Source organism: Pan troglodytes, chromosome 16 (genome assembly GCF_028858775.2).
Source record: "Pan troglodytes isolate AG18354 chromosome 16, NHGRI_mPanTro3-v2.0_pri, whole genome shotgun sequence".
Lineage (NCBI taxonomy): Eukaryota > Metazoa > Chordata > Mammalia > Primates > Hominidae > Pan > Pan troglodytes.
In genome coordinates, this window is record NC_072414.2 from 10,845,387 (window position 1) to 10,867,300 (window position 21,914).

The 21,914-nt window shown below is 45.1% G+C and overlaps 2 protein-coding genes across 8 annotated transcripts in view; both read right to left on the reverse strand.

The window, feature by feature from the left end:
• Window positions 1-21,914, reverse strand: part of LOC112205572 (serine/threonine-protein kinase Nek4-like) — a 497,070-nt gene that overhangs the window by 199,161 nt on the left and 275,995 nt on the right. The window lies entirely within an intron of this gene.
• Window positions 12,547-21,073, reverse strand: NPAP1 (nuclear pore associated protein 1). The gene has a single exon (XM_054667291.2). The coding sequence runs from the start codon at window positions 20,113-20,115 to the stop codon at window positions 16,645-16,647; it is 3,471 nt and encodes a 1,156-aa protein (XP_054523266.1). The 5' UTR covers window positions 20,116-21,073; the 3' UTR covers window positions 12,547-16,644.

Genomic DNA, 21,914 nt, shown 5'->3' on the forward strand with positions numbered 1-21,914 from the left:
AGCACATCCTTAACCTTGGCAAAATAATCTTTCTAAATTGGTTGAGATCTATCTCAGATATTTTGGGTTCACAGGGGGATGTTTGTTTGTTTGTTTACTAAGTAGGCAAATACCGTACATATAAATAATTCACCAAAGAAATTTAGGTTGGTAGCAATTGCTATGTATATAATTTAAAAGAGGCCCTGTGATGGAAATAGTAAAGTCATATATGTTTTGCTGAGACATACGAGAATACCATGAGGTTTGCATGAGAATATCAAAGAACATGTAAGAGAAGATGGAGACATAGATGTGTGAACATGTGTATGTTAATGAAGAAACGTATCCATTGTGTCTATCCTCAGTCCCTCCATGGTCTGCCCTTCCTGCTCCTGTCCTCATATATTACTGATCCCAGTAGTCCTTCCAATCCACTGCCCCTTCTCATGGCTTGGCCTGTGCCACAGACACACTTTCTCCTCTTTCCCTACCATTTGCTGGACTCACTGATCCTCACTTTCCAGAATCTCCTCCAATGTTCCTCCTCCTGCAGGTCTCCTTTGTTCATCCCATTCCAGGTCTGATGCCTTTGCCCTAAGTTCTCAAGGGCAGCTCTTTCACCTATAGTGCATATTTCTGTTAAGTTTTTTCAATACCCACTGAACTGAAATACCAGAGAATATGAATACTTTGTCGATGTGGCTCCCTTATGAACTCCACACAGGTAGTGGACAAAGAACAACAGAAAATTATCCTTTATACTGGATTTCACTAATGAATGAATCTCTCAAATTCTTCACCTATATTTTTCCCAATAAACTCCAACATTCTTTCAATCTGAAGGGGTTTTGAACTTGAAGATTAACCTTTTTTTTTTTTTTTTACTTTCTTCTGTTCTGAGGACAGGATGTGAGCCTTGACTTTTCCCTCAGCCAGTCTCTTCTCCAGCCGCACCATTCTCAAACCACCATAGAGACCTGCTATGGACCATGCTAATTCTCAACGATTTGTACTTCTTATCCTTTTGGACAGGTTTGTCTTCTGAGATCAAGGAAAGTCTTCTTGTGCTCTAAGATTCAGTTTACCAATATGCTCTCTTGATAGGTATTTTTGTGTCTGTATCAGTTACCACATTACACCTCTTTTAGTACTTTTTTCACATTTTATCATAATTATTATTACTCTGGTGGTAGCCATGGCATAGTTTTCAGTGTCTGCACATGGAACAATTTCCCCTGACATCTTATGCTGTCATCTTCTGGAAAGTTCAGCTGCATAAATAAAGTTCACCTGCATTATAATTTGAAGAATGTGTGTTAATAGGAAAGGCAGAAATCACACAGGCAATGGTGCAGCCTCCTTTATAAAGCAATGTTTCATTGCTATAATTCTTCATACCAGTGGGTGATGTTATACCACCTGTAACTCTGGATGAAAATATGATTCATAACAATCAGAATCAGAATACCAATATATTTATGGATTAATTTATGAGTTATTTAAATTTTGCTTTTTTATGTGAATAAAACTTTATAATTCTATAAAGGATTTTATTGTAATTATAAAATAATGCTACTGTATGTGTAATTGATTGGCAAAGATATTATTCTTTTCTTTAGATTTTTCTTAAAACATTCATTCATTGACATACAGTAGACAACCCCATGGAGACTCTTAAGACTCAGTGCATTGGTTAATTCTGACCTTCCCTTTGGCAATACAATGGTAGTGCAGTTATCTCTCTTTATAAACTTCATTCACGTTCTTCTTTTTTTTTATTATACTTCAAGTTTTAGGGTACATGTGCACAACGTGCAGGTTAGTTACATATGTATACATGTACCATGTTGGTGTGCTGCACCCATTAACTCGTCATTTAGCATTAGGTATATCTGCTAATGCTATCCCTCCCCCCTCCCCCCACCCCATGACAGGCCCCGGTGTGTGATGTTCCCCTTCCTGTGTCCCTGCATTCTCATTGTTCAATTCCCACCTATGAGTGAGAACATGCGGTGTTGGTTTTTTGTCCTTTCGATAGTTTGCTGAGAATGATGGTTTCCAGCTTCATCCATGTCCCTGCAAAGGACATGAACTCATCCTTTTTTACGGCTGCATAGTATTCCATGGTGTATATGTGCCACATTTTCTTAATCCAGTCTATCATTGTTGGACATTTGGGCTGGTTCCAAGTCTTTGCTATTGTGAATAGTGCCGCAATAAACATACCTGTGCATGTGTCTTTATAGCAGCATGATTTATAATCCTTTGGGTATATACCCAGTAATGGGATGGCTGGGTCAAATGGTATTTCTAGTTCTAGATCCTTGAGGAATCGCCACACTGACTTCCACAATGGTTGAACTAGTTTACAGTCCCACCAACAGTGTAAAAGTGTTCCTACTTCTCCACATCCTCTCCAGCACCTGTTGTTTCCTGACTTTTTAATGATTGCCATTCTAACTGGTGTGAGATGGTATCTCATTGTGGTTTTGCTTTGCATTTTTCTGATGGCCAGTAATCATGAGCATTTTTTCATGTATTTGGCTGCATAAATGTCTTCTTTTGAGAAGTGTCTGTTCATATCCTTCACCCACTTTTTGATGGGGTTGTTTCTTTTTTTCTTGTAAATTTGTTGGAGTTCATTGTAGATTCTGGATATTAGCCTTTTGTCAGATGAGTGGATTGCAAAAATTTTCTCCCATTCTGTATGTTGCCTGTTCACTCTGATGGTAGTTTATTTTGCTGTGCAGAAGCTCTTTAGTTTAATTAGATACCATTTCTCAATTTTGGCTTTTGTTGCCATTGCTTTTGGTGTTTTAGACATGAAACCATATGATTATCTCAATAGATGCAGAGAAGGCCTTTGACAAAATTCAACAACCTTCATGCTAAAAACTCTCAATAAATTAGGTATTGATGGGACGTATCTCAAAATTATAAGAGCTATCTATGACAAACCCAAAGCCAATATCATACTGAATGGGCCAAAAGTGGAAGCATTCCCTTTGAAAACTGGCACAAGACACAGATGCCCTCTCTCACCACTTCTATTCAACACAGTGTTGGAAGTTCTGGCCAGGGCAATTAGGCAGGAGAAGGAAATAAAGGGTATTCAATTAGGAAAACAGGAAGTCAAATTGTCCCTGTTTGCAGATGACATGATTGTATATCTAGAAAACCCCATTGTCACAGCCCAAAATCTCCTTAAGCTGATAGGCAACTTCAGCAAAGTCTCAGGATACAAAATCAATGTGCAAAAGTCACAAGCATTCTTATACACCAATAATAGACTAACAGAGTCAAATCATGAGTGAACTCACATTCACAATTGCTTCAAAGAGAATAAAATACCTAGGAATCCAACTTACAAGGGATGTGAAGGACCTCTTCAAGGAGAACTATAAACCACTGCTCAATGAAATAAAAGAGAATACAAACAAATGGAAGAACATTCCATGCTCACGGGTATGAAGAATTAATATTGTGAAAATGGCCAAACTGCCCAAGGTAATTTATAGATTCAATGCCATCCCCATCAAGCTACCAATGACTTTCTTCACAGAATTGGAAAAAACTACTTTAAAGTTCATATGCAACCAGAAAGGAATCTGCATTGCCAAGTCAATCCTAAGCCAAAAGAACAAAGCTGGAGGCATCACGCTACCTGACTTCAAACTATACTACAAGGCTACAGTAACCAAAACAGCATGGTACTGGTACCAAAACAGAGATATAGACCAATGGAACAGAACAGAGCCCTCAGAAATAATGCCGCATATCTACAACTATCTGATCTTTGACAAACCTGACAAAAACATGAAATGGGGAAATGATTCCCTATTTAATAAATGGTGCTGGGAAAACTGGCTAGCCATATGTAGAAAGCTGAAACTGGATCCCTTCCTTACACCTTATACAAAAATTAATTCAAGATGGATTAAAGACTTAAATCTTAGACCTGAAACCATAAAAACCCTAGAAGAAAACCTAGGTAATACCATTCAGGACATAGGCATGGGCACATTCTTCTTTATTAACCTTAATATTGCCAGCTGGAAGCAGATAGCCAAGTCAGAGGTACAGTAATGATTGAGTAATTGTATAAGGAAGAAACCAAGGTGTTGTGGATAAAGCTATAGCATTGGGACATACCTTATCTCATGTAAACACATGCAAAAATGGAAAGATATGAGACAACAGTTTGCAGAAAACTGTACACAAGACAATGAAGGATAGAATGATACCTGAGTGATGTGAAACAATGATTGAGACCTAGTAAGCCTTCAGGTTACTGCTTTCAGAGAGTCCCAGGCTGTACTGTGGCAAGCACCTGGGAAAGCAGGAGAATGGAGAAGATGGACCTGGTATTCTGGAGAACAATTTGTCTCAATTTCATCAAGCCAATCTTCATATTCAGTGGTAAGAAGGAGACAGGGTTATCATGGCAGCATCCATGCAGGCAGAGATGCTATGTTCTGTCATTACTCTACAGGGGCATGGGTCACAGAACTGCAGGAATAATACAGGAGAAAAGTGTGAAGACACAAGAAGAAGTCATTTTTATAAGCCTGGCCTTCAACCCTTTCATCTAATTCCTGACTGCAAGAACAACAGATGCTTTTGCATGATACAACTATCTTGCAACAGCCCAAGGATGAAGAGGTACTCTTTATAGGTGATGTAAATTACCTTTATAAGTAAGTTGAACCACCCTATGTGGACCCTAAGCTTTCTTTTCTATTATTTCTTGTTACATGTGGCTAATAAACTAATTACATTATCAACTAATTAATGTAGACCTTTCTTTATGAAATAGCAGAACACAATTATCATCAAAAGGAGAAACAAGTAACACTTATTGTCAGGCCTCTGAGCCTAAGCTAAGCCATCACATCCCCTGTGACCTGCATGTATGCATCCAGATGGCCCGTTCCTGCCTTAACTGATGACATTCCACCACAAAAGAAGTGAAAATGGCCTGTTCCTGCCTTAACTGATGACAATTACCTCGTGAAATTCCTTCTCCTGGCTCATCCTGGCTCAACAACTCCCCCGCTGAGCACCTTGTGACCCCCACCCCTGCCCGCCAGAGAACAACCCCCCTTTTGCCTTTACCTACCCAAATCTTATAAAATGGCCCCACCCCTATCTCCCTTTGCTGACTCTCTTTTCGGACTCGGCCCGCCTGCACCCAGGTGAAATAAACAGTCTTGTTGCTCACAGAAAGCCTGTTGGTGGTCTCTTCACACAGACGTGAGTGAAATTTGGTGTTGTGACTCTGATCGGGGGACCTCCCTTGGGAGATCAATCCCCTGTCCTCCTGCTCTTTGTTCCATGAGAAAGATCCACCTACGACCTCTGGTCCTCAGACCAACCAGCCCAAGGAACATCTCACCATTTTTAAATCTGGTAAGCAGCCTTTTTTACTCTCCTCTCCAACCTCTGTCCCACAACCTCTTTCTCCTTTGAATCTTGGCATCATACTTCAGTCTCTCCCTTCTCTTAATTTCAGTTCCTTTCCTTTTCTGGTAGAGACAAAGGAGGCGTGTTTTATCTGTGGACCCAAAACTCCGGCGCCAGTCACGGACTCGGGAAGACAGTCTTCCCTTGGTGTTTAATCATGCGGGGACACCTGCCTGATTATTCACCCACGTTTCAGAGGTGTCTGACCACATGGGGATGCCTGCCTTGGTCCTGTCACCCTCAGCGGCAAGTACTGCTTTTCTGGGGGGAAAGAAACCCCCGATCCCTTCTCTCCATGTCTCTACCCCTTCTCCAGTTTCCTGGGGGGCAAGCATCCCCCATCCCTTCTCTCTGTGTCTCTACCCTCTTTTCTCTGGACTTGCCTCCTTCACTATAGGCAACCTTCCACCCTCCATTCCTCCTTCTCCCTTAGCCTGTGTTCTCAAAGACTTAATACCTCTTCAACTCACACCTGACCTAAAATCTAAACACCTTTTCTTCTGCAATGCCGCTTGACCCCAATACAAACTCGACAGTGGTTCCAAATAGCCAGAAAATGGCACTTTCAATTTTTCCATCCTACAAGATCTAAATAATTCTTGTCGTAAAATAGGCAAACAGTCTGAGGTGCCTGACGTCCAGGCATTCTTTCACACACTGTTCCCTCCCTATTCTCTGTTTCCAATGTGACTCATCCCAAATCCTCCTTCTTTGCCTCTCGCCTGTCCCCTCAGTCCCAACCCCAAGCATCGCTGGGTCTTTCTAATCTTCCTTTTCTACAGACCCATCTGACCTCTCCCCTCCTCCCCAGGCTGCTCCTTGCCAGGCTGAGCTAGGTCCAATTCTTCCTCAGCCTCCTCTCCTCCACCCTATAAACCTTTTATCACCTCCCCTCCTCACACCTGGTCCTGCTTACAGTTTCGTTCTGCGACCAGCCCTCCCTCACCTGCCCAAGAATTTCCTCTTAAAAAGGTGGCTGGAGCTAAAGGCATAGTCAAGGTTAATACTCCTTTTTCTTTATCCGACCTCTCCCAAATCAGTTAGCATTTAGGCTCTTTTTCATCAAATATGAAAAACCCAGCACAGTTCATGGCTTGTTTGGCAGCAACCCTGAGACACTTTACAGCCCTAGACCCTAAAAAGTCAAAAGGCCACCTTATTCTCAATATACATTACCCAATCTGCTCCCAACTTTAAATAAAGCTCCAAAAATTAAATTCCGGCCCTCAAACCCCACAACAGGACTTAATTAACCTCGCCTTCAAGGTGTACAATAATAGAAAAATTTTGCAATTCCTTGCCTCCACTGTGAAACAAACCCCAGCCACATCTCCAGCACACAAGAACTTCCAAACACCTCAACCGCAGCGGCCAGACGTTCCTCCAGAACCTCCTCCCCCAGGAGCTTGCTACAAGTGCCAGAAATCTGGCCACTGGGCCAAGGAATGCCTGCAGTCCAGGATTCCTCCTAAGCCATGTCCCATCTATGCGGGACCCCACTGAAAATTGGACTGTTCAACTCACCTGGCAGCCACTCCCAGAGTCCCTGGAACTGTGGCCCAGTGCTCTCTGACTGACTCCTTCCCAGATCTTCTCAGTTTAGCGGCTGAAGACTGATGCTGCCCGATCGCCTCAGAAGCCCCCTAGACCATCACGGACGCCGAGCTTCAGGTAACTCTCACAGTGGAAGGTAAGTCCATCCCCTTCTTAATCAATATGGAGGCTACCCACTACACATTACCTTCTTTTCAAGGGCCTGTTCCCCTTGCCTCCATAACTGTTGTAGGTATTGATGGCCAGGCTTCTAAACCTCTTAAAACTCCCCAACTCTGGTGCCAACTTAGACAATACTCCTTTAAGCACTCCTTTTAGTTATCCCCACCTGCCAGTTCCCTTATTAGGCCAAGACATTTTAACTAAATTATCTGCTTCCCTGACTATTCCTAGGCTACAGCCACACCTCATTGCCAACTTTTCCCCCAGTTCAAAGCCTCCTTCACTTCCTCCTCTCATATCCCCCACCTTAACCTACAAGTATAGGATACCTCTACTTCCTCCTTGGTGACCGATCATGCATCCCTTACCATCTCATTAAAACCTAATCACCCTTACCCCACTCAATGCCAATATCCCATCCCACAGCACGCTTTAAAAGGATTAAAGCCTGTTATCACTCCCTGTTACAGCATGGCCTCTTAAAGCCTATAAACTCTCCTTACAATTCCCCCATTTTACCTGTCCTAGAACCAGACAAGCCTTACAGGTTAGTTCAGGATCTGTGCCTTTTCAACCAAATTGTTTTGCCTATCCACTCCATGGTGCCAAACCCATATACTCTCCTAGCCTCAACACCTCCCTCCACAACCCATTATTCTCTTCTGCATCTCAAACATGCTTTCTTTACTATCCCTTTGCACCCTTCATCCCAGCCTCTCTTTGCTTTCACTTAGACTGACCCTGACACCCATAAGGCTCAGCAAATTACCTGGGCTGTACTGCCACAAGGCTTCACAGATAGCCCCCATTACCTCAGTCAAGCCCAAATATCATCCTCATCTGTTACCTATCTCGGCATAATTCTCATAAAAACAAACGTGCTCTCCCTGCTGATCGTGTCTGACTGATCTCCCAAACCTCAATCACTTCTACAAAACAACAACTCCTTTCCTTCCTAGGCATGGTTAGTGCAGTCAGAATTCATACACAAGAGCCAGGCCTGCACCCTGTAGCCTTTCTGTCCAAACAACTTGACCTTACTGTTTTAGCCTAGCCCTCATGTCTGTGTGCAGCGGCTACCACTGCCTTAATACTTTTAGAGGCCCTCAGAATCACAAAATATGCTCAAATCACTCTCTACAGTTCTCATAACTTCCAAAATCTATTTTCTTACTCACACCTGATGCTTATACTTTCTGCTGCCCTCCACTACCTCTCAGCAAGCCGAACTCACTGCCTTAACTTGAGCCCTCACTCTTGCAAAAGGACTACACGTCAATATTTGTACTGACTCTAAATATGCCTTCTATATCTTGCACCACCATGCTGTTATATGGGCTGAAAGAGATTTCCTCCCTACGCAAGGGTCCTCCATCATTAATGCCTCTTTAATAAAACGCTTCTCAAAGCCGCTTTACTTCCAAAGGAAGCTGGAGTCATTCACTGCAAAGGCCATCAAAAGGCATCAGATCCCATTGCTCAGGACAATGCTTATGCTGATAAGATAGCTAAAAAAGCAGCTAGCGTTTCAACTTACATCCCTCACTTTCAGTTTTTCTCCTTCTCATCTGGCCACTCCCACCTGCTCCCCCGCTGAAACTTCCACCTATCAATCTCTTCCCACCCAAGGCAAATGGTTCTTAGACCAAGGAAAATAACTCCTTCCAGCCTCACAGGCCCATTCTATTCTGTCATCATTTCATAACCTCTTCCATGTAGGTTACAAGCCACTAGCCTGCCTGTTAGAACCTCTCATTTCCTTTCCATCATAGAAATCTATCCTCAAGGAAATCACTTCTCAGTGTTCCATCTGCTATTCTACTACTCCTCAGGAATTTCTCAGGCCCCCTCCCTTCCCTACACATCAAGCTCGGGGATTTGCCCCTGCCCAGGACTGGTAAATTGACTTTACTCACATGCCTCAAGTCAGAAAACTAAAATACCTCTTGGTCTGGGTAGATACTTTCACTGGATAGGTAGAGACCTTTCCTACAGGGTCTGAGAAGGCCACCACGGTCATTTCTTCCCTTCTGTCAGACATAATTCCTCGGTTTGGCCTTCCCACCTCTATACAGTCTGATAGCGGACCAGCCTTTATTAGTCAAATCACCCAACCAGCTTTTTAGGCTCTTGGTATTCAGTGAAACCTTTATATCCCTTACCGTCCTCAATCTTCAGGAAAGGTAGAATGGACTAATGGTCTTTTAAAAACACACCTCACCAAGCTCAGCCACCAACTTAAAAAGGACTGGACAATACTTTTACCACTTGTCATTCTCAGAATTCAGGCCTGTCCTCAGAATGCTACAGGGTACAGCCCATTTGAGCTCCTGCATAGACACTCCTTTTTATTAGGTCCCAGTCTCATTCCAGACACCAGAACAACTTGGACTGCGCCCCAAAAAACTTGTCATGACAAATATGACTATCTTCTGTCTAGTCATACTCCTATTCGCCATTCTCAACTATTCCTAAATGCCCCGCTCTTGTTTACACTGTCAGTAAACTGTTTCTGCAATCCATCACAGCTGGTATCTCCTGGTGCTAGCCCCAAACCGCCACTCTTAACTCCCTCTTAAAGTAAATAAATAATCTTTGCTGGCAGGGCTATGCTGAACCTCCTTAGGCACTCGCTAATTGGATGTCCTATATCCTCCCAATTCTTAGTCCTTTAATACCTGTTTTTCTCCTTGTCTTATTCCTTTTAGTTTTTCAATTCATACAAAACCATATCCAGGCCATCACCAATAATTCTATACGACAAATGTTTCTTCTAACCATCCCACAATATCACCCCTTACCACAAAATCTTCCTTCAGCTTAATGTCTCCCACTCTAGGTTCCCACGCCACCCCTAATCCCGCTCGAAGCTGCCCTGAGAAACATCGCCCATTGTCTCTCCATACCACCCCCCAAAATTTTCGCTGCTCCAACACTTTACCACTTTTTCATTTTATTTTTCTTATTGATATAAGAAGACAGGAATGTCAGGCCTCTGAGCCCAAGCTAAGCCATCATATCCCCTGTGACCTGCATGTACACATCCAGATGGCTGGTTCCTGCCTTAACTGATGACATTCCACCACAAAAGAAGTGAAAATGGCCTGTTCCTGACTTAACTGATGACATTACCTCGTAAAATTCCTTCTCCTGGCTCATAAGCTCCCTCGCTGAGCACCTTGTGACCCCCAACCCTCCCTGCCAGAGAACAATCCCCCTTTTTCCTTTACCTACCCAAATCTTATACAACGGCCCCACCCCGATCTCCCTTCGCTGACTCTCTTTTTGGATTCAGCCCGCTGCACACAGGTGAAATCAACAGCCTTGTTGCTCACACAAAGCCTGTCTGGTGGTCTCTTCACATGGACGCGAGTGAAACTTATCTCCTCTATTTTTTCCCCAGAATTCCTCCAGTTTCCTTTTATTTTGAGAATCGTCCTGCCTTTCTCTTTACAAAGCAAATGCTAGTCTATGTAGTTTGCATGAAGTATAGAGTTGCTCTCTATATGCAGTAAAATGATGGTTAATGGTGCCAGGATGTAATATAATAAAGTAAGGATGACAAGTTTTCTTTTCTTTTTTTTTTTTTTTTTGAGATGGAGTCTTGTTCTGTTGCCCAGGCTGGAGTGCAGTGGCTTAATCTTGGCTCACTGCAACCTCCACCTCCCAGGTTCAAGCAATTTTCATGCCTCAGCCTCTGGAGTAGCTGGGATTACAGGTTCATGCCACCATGGCCAGCTAATTTTTGTATTTTTAGTAGGGACAGGGTTTCGCCATGTTGGCCAGGCTGGTTTTGAACACCTGACCTCAGGTGATCTGCCCGCTTCGGCCTCCCAAAGTGCTGGGATTACAAGCATGAGACACTGTGCGCAGCCTGATAATCATTTTTAAACAACCAATGTCTGGTGTTAATATTTTCTGCATATAGTACTGAAGCCCAGAACCCCTGTAGCTTTAAGATGGCAAAACATGGCCATTTAGTAATTTGGAGTTACGACACCCATAAAGTATCAATGTTTTTGGTCTGTTGATTGCTTACATCTCACATGTCTTGAACTAATGCTTCCCCTCACCAGAATATTTTTTAAACCATTAGATTGACAATGTAATTACCTGCATAGCAGACATATGCTAGGAAGTCTCAGAGACTCTCCCTGCAGGAATGCTTCATTCCCAAGAGAATGTGCTCCTCTCAACACTGTCATGTTCCCATTAGGGCCCTCCACATTGCATGCCCTAAATAAATCCTATTCTGCCTGTTGGAGTCCTGATTTATTCCTGTCTTCTCCTTGCTTTTGTATCCTGGTGGTTTCAGTTAAGGAAACCTCTGTTTAACCCAGCCTGAGGAATCTCATTTTCACTAGCCAGTTAAAAAGTTGACCTAGTTTGCTTTTGGAACCACTTACTTCAATGCACCACCCAACTGACCCTTCTTTCTTCGCCCATAAAGTTTCATTTGTCCTCCATCCTATGAAACCTACTTCCAAGAAAGTCTCTGATATCAGTCATTCACAGCTTAGTATGCATTTAAAGCAAAGGTACTATTTACCTAAGACAGACCATTTTTTTAGCAGAGATTTTGTTTGGCTTCTTTTTTTCTAGTCCCTCCCATGCCCCATTTCATGCATTGGATAAATCCAGGATCTAGATCATGGCTGTAAAACTTAGCAAATATTTGATTTTATGAGCCTCAATTTTCCTATCTGGAAGGCACATCTGTTGATGATATTCCTGTCCTGGGACTTCTGAGAGAGCCATTCCCAGTTCTGCCTCAGGTAAAGAATGAATTGCTGTTTGGGAAGCCCTCATTGCATCACATAACCCTGGGATCACAGCAGTGACTGGTTAAGGGGGCCCTGGACAGTGTTCTCACAGTTGGGGGCAGTTTCTAGACCTCTAACATGAAGATATTTAGAGCAAGAAAGACATGCATCCATGAGCTGGAAATTCTCAAATTTTCTGCAGGCCATTTTCTAGTTCATGAGACACAGATGTAAGGAAAACACTCTGCTTATTACTAATTAGGGCTTTGGAACCACATCCTATACAAATTTTTTTATCTTATGAGATGAATGAGGACTTTGGTGAGCTCTCATGTAAGGTGTGAAGCAGTGTTTGGAATAATAGGAAACATGGACTGTCTGCATCATACCTCCCTAGAGTGCTGCCTGAAATCCAGATTCCTGGCTCTACCATAGATTCAGGAAATTAGGATGATGCAGCCAGAATTAGACATTTTTAAAAAATTATTGATTAGTGAGCATTTCTGGGCTAAACTAAAAGCAGTTTGGGTGGCTCCTTTAGGCCTCTTTCTTCTGAGACCATGTCCTTATGTTTGAAATGCTTGTTCCTCGGTGTCGTAAAGAAATAGCACTTGAACATAAATTTATTTAGTAAGGCCATTTTTACTTCCTGCAGAAAGGGTACACTTGCCAGCAGTTTTGCCACAAGAGTACACCGAACAAAGGAGACTGGGTCATTTATAACCTGACGCGTCCACCCTACTGCTGTGTCCGGTTTCCATTGGCTGGAACAGGACCTCACATTCTGTATTTGTCCCGATTGGCTGGCAATTTAGAACTTTTAAAAGAGGCAAAGGTAGAGGAGAACAAAGGAATGAGGAAGTAACTTGTGGAATGCTGAGAAAGGTAAAAACACCTACAAATAAGGAAGAGGAACAGGCTATGACCTAATGCTTGGACCAGTATAAGCTTGCCAGGGGAAATACTTAGGCTAAATTGTGGGAGCTAAGAACATAAAGTACATTGATTTCTTTATTATGACTAGCAGATATTTAAGAATGTTAGTACAGGTCTGTGAATACATTTTGCTTCTAAAAGAAGTTACTACTTATTTCTAATTAGATAGGGAGGAAAGTCTTTGAAGAGGAACCTCTACTTTACTTTTTACATTTACTTTGGTCTTACCACTCCCAAACCAGTGGAGGAGGCTCAAGGTTTCTGGAAAAGGAAGGGATTCAGTCAAGTAAACAATACTATTTGAAAATTTTAGAAAACCAAAAACTTTTTTTTTATGGGAAAAGAGTTCAAGGAGAAAAAAAGGAAGGCACTTCAAGTTTTAGGAAAAACAATGACATCTGTAAGATAACATAATAGTTGAAGTAAAAAAGCAAACTCAGAACTATGGGAGTAACATCAAAGTAGCTAAACACTATCTCTGGAGGAGGGAACTGTGGTAGGAAGGTTGAATTTCAGTATTATTCAAATTGATATTATGTTCACTTTTTATCTTAATAAAAAATAAAAGAATATTTAGAAATAGTTTCAGTTGTGTAAGTACATCAAAACATGAAAACAAAAATTATCTTTGTATCTCTCACACATTTATTCAAAGTTTGTCTTACCAGGATCATAATATTTAGCTTGAAGCCTTTTAAAAAATGTCAAGAAGTATGAATTTTAAAAATTTGTCCCTGGTAATACTGCAAGGGTATAGGGCTATTAGAAGAAAACTGGATTTCCACTCTACTTCTGAAAGGCAGTTCTGATTACAAAAGTTAGGTGATTATCTGGCCAGGAAACAGGAGCTTTGATCCTCTGGAACTGTACTAAACAATTTAGAGCGAATGAATCAGGCCCCAGGGTGCCAAGAGGAATTCAGTAATTTCTCTGTGATTGTTTTCTTTCAGGCCTAATCTCATAAATGTTTTAGTCTCTGTTATCATATTTTTACATGTGTTTGCTTCATAAAAGTAAGTGCTTTTATACTAATAAAAAGGGGTTCTTCCAAGAGGTGGAGCGTGCAGTGAGCCAAGATCACGCCACTGCACTCCAGCCTGGGTGACAGAGCAAGACTCCATCTCAAAAAAAAAAGGGGGGTTCTTCTATTCTTCTATTTGAATTGCCTAATAAAGGCAATCAGGGCACCATTGCCTAAGGAACTCAGTCATTGACCATACATATATATGTATATTCTCTATCTATCTATCTATCTATCTATCTATCTATCTATCATCTATCTCTATCATCTATCTATGTATCTATCTATCATCTATCTATCTTTATTAGTCAGTTCTGATTGCTACAAAAAATGCCACAGACTGGTAGCTTAAACAACATTCAATTATTTTCTACAATTCTAAAGGTTAGGAAGTCCAAGATAAAGACAAATTCTGTTTCTTGTGAGGACTCTTTTCCTGGCTTACAAACTGTTATCTCGTTGGTATACCTTCACATGGCAATTAGAGAAAGCACTGGTATTTCTTCTCATAAAGGCGCAAATCCCGTCATGGGGGTTTCATTTTCATGACTTCATCTAAACCTAATCACCTCCCCAAAGCCTCACCTCCTAATACCATCACACTGGAAGTTAGGCTTCAAAATATGAATTTTTGGGGGGACACAAACATTCAGTCCATAACGTTATCATCTATCTATCTATCTATCTATCTATATCTATCATCTAATCTATCCATCCGTCTATGCATCCCTATGTATATAACAAATTACAACAAAAGCTTATAAGTCATTTCTCCATATTATTTCATTTTATCCTTTCAAAAATCTTATGAGATAAACAGGCCATAGTAAAAGTACTGGTTTCATTGAGACTTTTGAAGTTTGAGTCAACTGTTATTACACAATTAGTAAAAAGTGGAGGAAGGAATTCCACTCACATCTCTCCTCTGTCCTCTTCTCTATCCCTCCCTCCCACTTGCTGACTCCATTCCAGCCACATTTCCTTACTAACTGCTCCGTGAGGACACCAGGGATCCTTCCTTTGAGCCTCTGCAATGACCACTCCTACTATCTGGATAGGTCTTTGCTCATATATCTGGCTCAACTGCTTCTCTCTAGGCTTCGTTTAAATTTACCTTCCCAGTGAGGCTTGTTCACAGTGTAAACTGAAACACCTGCTTCTATCTACAATCTCAATCCTCCATGTACTTCTTTATTTTTCATAGCATTCGTTACTGGCTAATTTACCAGATAATTTCCATGTTTGTTGCTTCTTTTCTCCCCTTCAACTAGAATATAGGGTCCACAAAGTCAGGAATTTTGCCTTTCTGTCCATGACTAGAGAGAACTGGCCCAGAGGTAGGGTCAGCCAAGTTAACAGTCAAGCCAGAGAGGGTACAGCTGATGATACATACAGGTTTCCTCCACCCTCCACAGTGCAGAAGACCACTAAAATACAGTGCGGTTCTGACTGGGCTCATCTGCTCCACACTCACCAATACACACACACACACAAACACACACACACACACACACTCTCTCTCTCTCTCTCTCTGTGGTTTTGGGCCTCCAGCTTCTGTAGGAAGAGAGCAGGTTAAGTTTAACCTTGAGGGAACTGAGCCCATTCCTCCTGGAACAACGTCAATTTATGAGAACTGTACGTGCAGGGAGAGTGCTTATTTCTTAAGACCACTGATAGGAGTAAAAAATGAGTTGGTGGCTCCTATGAAGGCCTTGGCAGGTACAAGTGTCACTAGTGGCTGCTTTCCATCACAGGCACAGGTGCTCTGACCAGGACCATCCAAACACAAGTATTTAACTAACAATGCTGGCTCCTCTAGGCTGGGCATGGTGGCTCACACCTGTAATCCTAGCACTTTGGGAGGCCGAGGTGGGTGGATCACCTGAGGTCAGGAGTTTGAGACCAGCCTGGCCAATAAGGTGGAACTCTGTCTCTGCTAAAATTATAAAAAATAGCCAGGTGTGGTGGCATGTGCCTGTAGTCCCAGCTACTCAGGAGGCTAAGACAGGAGAATTGCTTGAACCCAGGAGGTGGAGGTTGCAGTGAGCCGAGATTGTGCTACTACACTCCAGCCTGGGCTAAGGCTCCGTCTCACAAACAAACAAACAAACAAACAAACCAAAACAAAAACAATGCTGGTTCCTCTAAAGTCAAAAGGAGCACCTTGGTTGGGCAGGTCCATAGTATTTTTACTGAAAGGGAGACTAGAGGTTTCTCCCTACAAATATCTGGGGCTATCTCCTATTGCACCACCTGCATTTAGCCAGGTGGGCCTCAGGTGCTTTGTGTAAATGGGGGACCAAAAGTACAACCAGTCACAGCCGTTGTGTTGCTGTCCCTCATTGCATGGTTTGTGCTTTGTCCAGGTGGGCCCCAGGTGCTTTGCTGATACATGGGCACATGAGGGCCTTCTATCAAATGAATGTTGACACTCCTGGAAGAGGTACCATCTGTGTTTTGTCCAGGTGGGCCCTAGGTACTTTGTTGGTAGGTGGATACACAAGGGCCTCTAATTAAAGGTATGTTGCCATTCACTGCAGATGCACCACCTGTGTTTTGTCCAGGTGGGACCCATGTGTACTGATGGAGAAAGGGAGCACAGGGATGTTGTTGTCCCCTCCTGGTGCACAACCTGAGTTCTGGAGAGGTACATGGCAGGTGCTTGGCATGAAGATGAAACTAGAAGCATGACCATACAAAAGGATAATGCTGGTATTTACAACCACAACTGATGTGGTGTGATCAGGTGAACCACAGGTGCTCTTACGGAAGTTGGAAACAGACATGTCTCCTAACATATGTTTCTTGTCCATAGTAGTGGGTGCTTGAAGTGTAGAATTTTCTCTCTGTCCATGTGCGCTGCAGGATGCACTGTTGAAAAGCAGGAACACAAGGGCCTCCAACTATGGATCTGGTGCCATCCCCTCCCATACCACTGCATGAATTCTGGGTAGGTGGGTCTAAACCAGGAATGTAGGTGGCAGCAGAAGTATATCCAAATACAGGAATGTTGCTAGCCCCTTGTGGTGCAGCAGCCATGCTGTGGCCAGTTGGGTCCCAGGCTGCCTGACCAAATGGGAAAATAGAAGTGGTGCTGGGTGTCCCACTCTGTCCTTGTCCAATGTTGAGTTCTCCTGATGTGGAACTGGGGCCTGGGGCAGACATGCTGAACCCAACGCTCCCACCATCCATAGGGGTTCCAGGTCCCATAATCACTTGTGGGCCTGGAATAGTATTTCCAACCAGTAAGGTACTGTCTCCAGTGCCAGGCATCCCAGTGGCAATTCTAAATCCAGAAGTCTTTCCTGTGCCATTGGGGAAAGCACTTGCGTTGTGACCCTCGACTGGCTCAGCATTAACAGGTGTGCCCAATGCAGAATATGGTGATGTTAACTCTGCAAAACCTGGTGGAATTATGCTGCCACTCAGTGGCTGGACTGAAGGAGATGGTAAGCCTATAACTGGTGCTGGGGTTGCTGGATTCCCCAGAATAAAAGAACTGTCAGACTTCTGCTGCCCATCAGTGGCCCCAAGTGTGGAATGAGAGATGGATCCTGTATTTAAAGGATGGCTGGAAGTTGTGGTTGGTCTCCTATCTGCCTGTGCAGGAACACTGGTGGAGACTTGGGCTGAGGCAATGCTGTCACTGTGTAGTGTGTTCCCAGAACCAGGAAGCCCCATATAAAATCGGATGTACTCCTCCTTCCTGGAGACAAAGGTAGACTGCAAGATGACAGTTTTGGAAGGAGGGGTGGTATTCATGTCACTGGTGTCAATGGCAGGCTTGGATAACGATGCTGCAGAGGCACTGCTCACTAAAGTGGAGGTGTCTGGAGGAACCATGATAGGAAGGCTCAGAAAATCATGGGCACTGGGGAGAGAGGTTTTCTGCTGCGGCCCATCAGGGGCCCCAAATTTGGGTTGAGGGGTGGCTCCTGGATTTAAAGGATGGTTGGAAGCTGTAATTGGTGCCCTGACTGACTGTGCAGGCAAACTGGTGGAGCCTTGGACTGAGGCAGTGTTGCCGCTGGGTTGTGTGTTCCCAGAACCAGGAAGCCCCAGGTAAAATGGGAGGTACTTCTTGGAGACAGAGGCAGACTGCAAGATGACAGCCTTGGAAGGAGGAGTGGTATGCATAGCCTTGGTTTCAATGGGAGGTTTGGATGATGATGCTGTAGAGGCACTGTTCACTAAAGTGGAGGTGTCTGGAGGAGGAATGATGGGAAGGCTCAGGAAAACACAGGCACTGGGGAGAGAAGCTTTCTGCTGCTGCCCATCAGGAGCCTCAAATTTGGGCTGAGGGGTGGCTTCTTTTCCAAAGAGTTGGTTAAAACTTGGGGTGGTATTGTGGAATATAAATGGAAGTGGGGATGTGTAGACTGATGTCTTTCCCGGGTGCCTCTGCTCTGCACTGCAATGTATTTGGGAATTTGGGAGAGAGCTCACTCTGGAGCTTAGGGAAGATGTGAAAATAACAACCTGAGATGGGGCAGTAGTATCCATATTAACTACTTCAGGGTCTACCGCAGTCTGTGAGGTTAGGTGGGCAGATGTGTTTGTTGTGACAGTGGAAATGACTGACGTGGAATTCATAGGCTTGCTGGTGATAACTGAGGTCCCGGTGGAAGGGACTGGAAGAAGAGTCAGGAAGGAAAGAGGAGGAGGGGAATCCACACACATAGATATTGGGGACTCCCTTGTGACGGGAGGCTTGAAGGAGGGTGCGGGGCTAGGAGGTGTTGGGGGGTCAGAAGTGAGAGGCGCTGCTCCTACGACTGAATGATAAGAGCCTCCTTTCTCATTAGACTGATCACCCAAAATGGGAACAAGGTCAGCAGGAAGAGCCAGAGGAGAGTTAGGGATTGTGAATGCTATTTTCTCATCCATTTTTGGTGTGGTGGAAAGTGGAGGGATAGGCAGGATGAGGGGTCCAGTAGCCAGGTCAGCCAAGTCAGGGATGGGCAAAGGAGCTGAGACCTGGGAAGTGTAAGTGGTCAGGGGCAGGGAGTCTGTGGTCTCCACAGGTGGGGAGAAAGAAGGGGCAGGCTGGGTGATGCTGCTGTTTGTCATGGCCTCTGTTTTATCCTCCAAGATTCTGCTATTCCTTTTATACTCAGGGCTCTTCTCCAAGGTGTGTAGGTCTCCCTCAACAGACAGGCAGGGGAGCTTAGCAGGTGGGGGAAGCTCACCTCGATCCCACAGCAATGGCAGTGAAGGGGGCAGCGGCAGCAGCAATGGAATCGACATTTTCCTTTTGCAGGGCCTGTTGCGGGCAGCTCTGGGAGGAGCAGCGCTCCTTGGAGGAATACAGAAAGGCTTCTCATCAGGCATCCTCTTTCCGGACATCAGCGGAATCGGCAAGCCTAGGGAGCTGGGCGGTGGCTCTTCATTCAGCACTTCCGCAGCCAACTTCTGCTGCAGCAGGGAGCAGCCAACGGCTGGCTCAGGGGGCGCTGTTGCATCCGGATCAGGCTTTCCAAGATGCCGGGCACATCCGGCCTGGCTGTGTGTGCTGGGCATGGCAGGGCCTTCCAAGCAGGAGCTCGCTGGAGACGCCTGGGCCTTCTCACTCATGCTGTTTTCTGAGAACTTGCGGTAGACATTTCCCTCCAGAGGCCCAGGGCTGCATCTGAAGGAGGCCACGTCTCCCTGGGTGCCCTGGGACCTGGATGTGGACGATGCTTCTCCGCTGCTAAGGGGGGTCCTTTTCTCGTCATCCTCCCCTTCGATCTGCACCGGATCCTCATCCTTCTTCACTCTTCTGGGCCCTTCTTGGGCCCGCACCTCGGTCTCCTCCAGGAGAGTGGCTGGGATGGGCTTCCTGGCCTTGACCGCCGGCTCACGTGGTGAAGGCAGCAGGAGAGTGAACATGCGGCTGGGAGGAGGGATCCTTACGGAACTGGGGTGTCCAAACCTCGGGGGGTTCGGAGCAGGCAGCATGGGTGTCTTCCTGGTGGCCAGCCCCCAACCCACAGCCGGCAGGACCCCCAGAGGGGCGGCCGCAGCCCGAGGGAGAGGACACGGCCTCTTAGGGGCGACGAAGATGCTGGCTGGTGAAGGCCTGCGACGGGCGTTCCGGCGGAACAGGCCGCGGAAAGGGCGCGGGGTGGGTACAGAGTGAGCCCGACCGGGCGGGGAGGCGTCCCGGGACAGGGGAGCGGGGGCGCCACGCCCTGGCCCTGGCAGGGGCCGGCGGCGGCACCCGGGTCTAAATTTACTAAGTAAATTGCCCATTTAGAGCTAGCCGTGCCTCCTACCGTACAACAGGGTCAGCAGTGGACTCAACTCTCCTCAGCCACCGCCTCCTCTGGCGACCAAGCACAAACTGACTGGCTACGCCTGCGACGCCGCCGCCAGGTTCCTCACAGAACCAGGGAGCGCCAGCGGGGGCGCAAAAGGCAGGGGTCAGAGGGCAAAGGGCGACGCCCTGTCGGCCCCAGCTGCCCCAGGACCCCCGGAAGCCCCGCTTCCAGTGGCAGGTGTTGCACCGCGTGGCCTCTATGAGGGAACTGCTGGGGCCTGCGGGCCCATCGCCAGAGCTCTTGTCACCTGGGCGCCGGCTCTGCCTGTTCCTTAGCCCTGGCCCGGCGCTGTTGCACGCAGTGGCCCTGTGTAGGCCGTCCCCATTCCCCGGTTCACAGAGGGCACATCTGCTTCAAGTTAAGCACAGGACAACCTATATCCTGCCAGCCTCCTCTAGGACCTTGGCAGTGCCTCTGTGCTGCCTGGAGCCAGGTGTGCCGTCTCTGTGGCGCCAGGGTCACCAGCCAGGCCGTGAGGGTTTCCGAGGAGGGGACGTGGTGCCTTGTCCTGACTAGATGCTACGCCCTACCACGTCTCTTCCTGGCAGGCAGGGCCTCTTCACTTCTTTTCACAAATTTGTTTTAACCAACATTTAAGGCTGGGCGCGGTGGCTCACGCCTTTAATCCCAGCACTTTGGGAGGCCAAGGCGGGTGGATCACCTGAGGTCAGGAGTTCGAGACCAGCCTGACCACCATGGTGAAACCCCATCTCTACTAAAAATACAAAAATTAACTGAGCGTGGTGGCACGCACTTGTAATCCCAGCTACTCGGGAGGCTGAGGCAGGAGAATCGCTTGAAAGCGGGAGGCGGAGGTTGCAGTGAGCTGAGATCACCTCACTGCACTCCAGCCTGGGGGAACAGAGCAAAACTCTTGTCTCAAACAAAAACAAAAAACCACAACAAACAACAGCAACAACATTTAAGCCTTAGGCTGCTTGCTCCTTGGGTCATTGATATGACAGTGGCCTAGCCAGTCTTCGAACCTGGGCTGTGTGATTCCAGAGCTGGTGCCGTGGCCTGTGTGCCTCCTTGTTATGGACACATCATGTATTCTCATTATTTCCTGTAGTCCTTAGGGTACCTAGCACACAGCACATCTGTATTAAGCACATGCGTTCCTAGGGGGAAGCCCTTACTTCACCTCATAAGTTGGTCATGGCAGGCACTGGGCTCCAGTCTCCTCTGAAGACATGGGGCAGCGACCCCCAATAGTCAGCAAAGCAGCATCCCACACTGTTCTTCTAATTGAGCCTTGCAGCCCAGATTTCCTTTTTGGTCTAGTTTGAAGGATCTAAATATGTAAATATTATCGTCCAGATCCATTTTGGCCTATCCCGAAAGAAATTCACCAGTGGATTAATCCAAATGGATAAGCCAGTTCTCTGGCCTTCTTGGAATATGTTAGAAAGCAAATTCATCATGTATTTGCAAGTCAGTAGTGGAGCAATGTATTCGATTAAAATATGATCAATACAATTTGGTCATTGTCAGCATGCCAGCAAGGCCCACTCTTTACTACACATTACTGTCACCTAAGTATAACTATCCATATTCTTATGCCCAAGGAAGGAGACTTAATATTGGTTTTTAGGACAAAGGAAATATGTGTTACTGTTTTAAGAGCTGGAAGTTTCAGCATGACAAGAAAGATTTGGAAAATCCTACACATGACCTTATCTAGTTTTAATCTTGTTTCTTTGGTTTATTTAACTGGACTGCTTTGCTCTC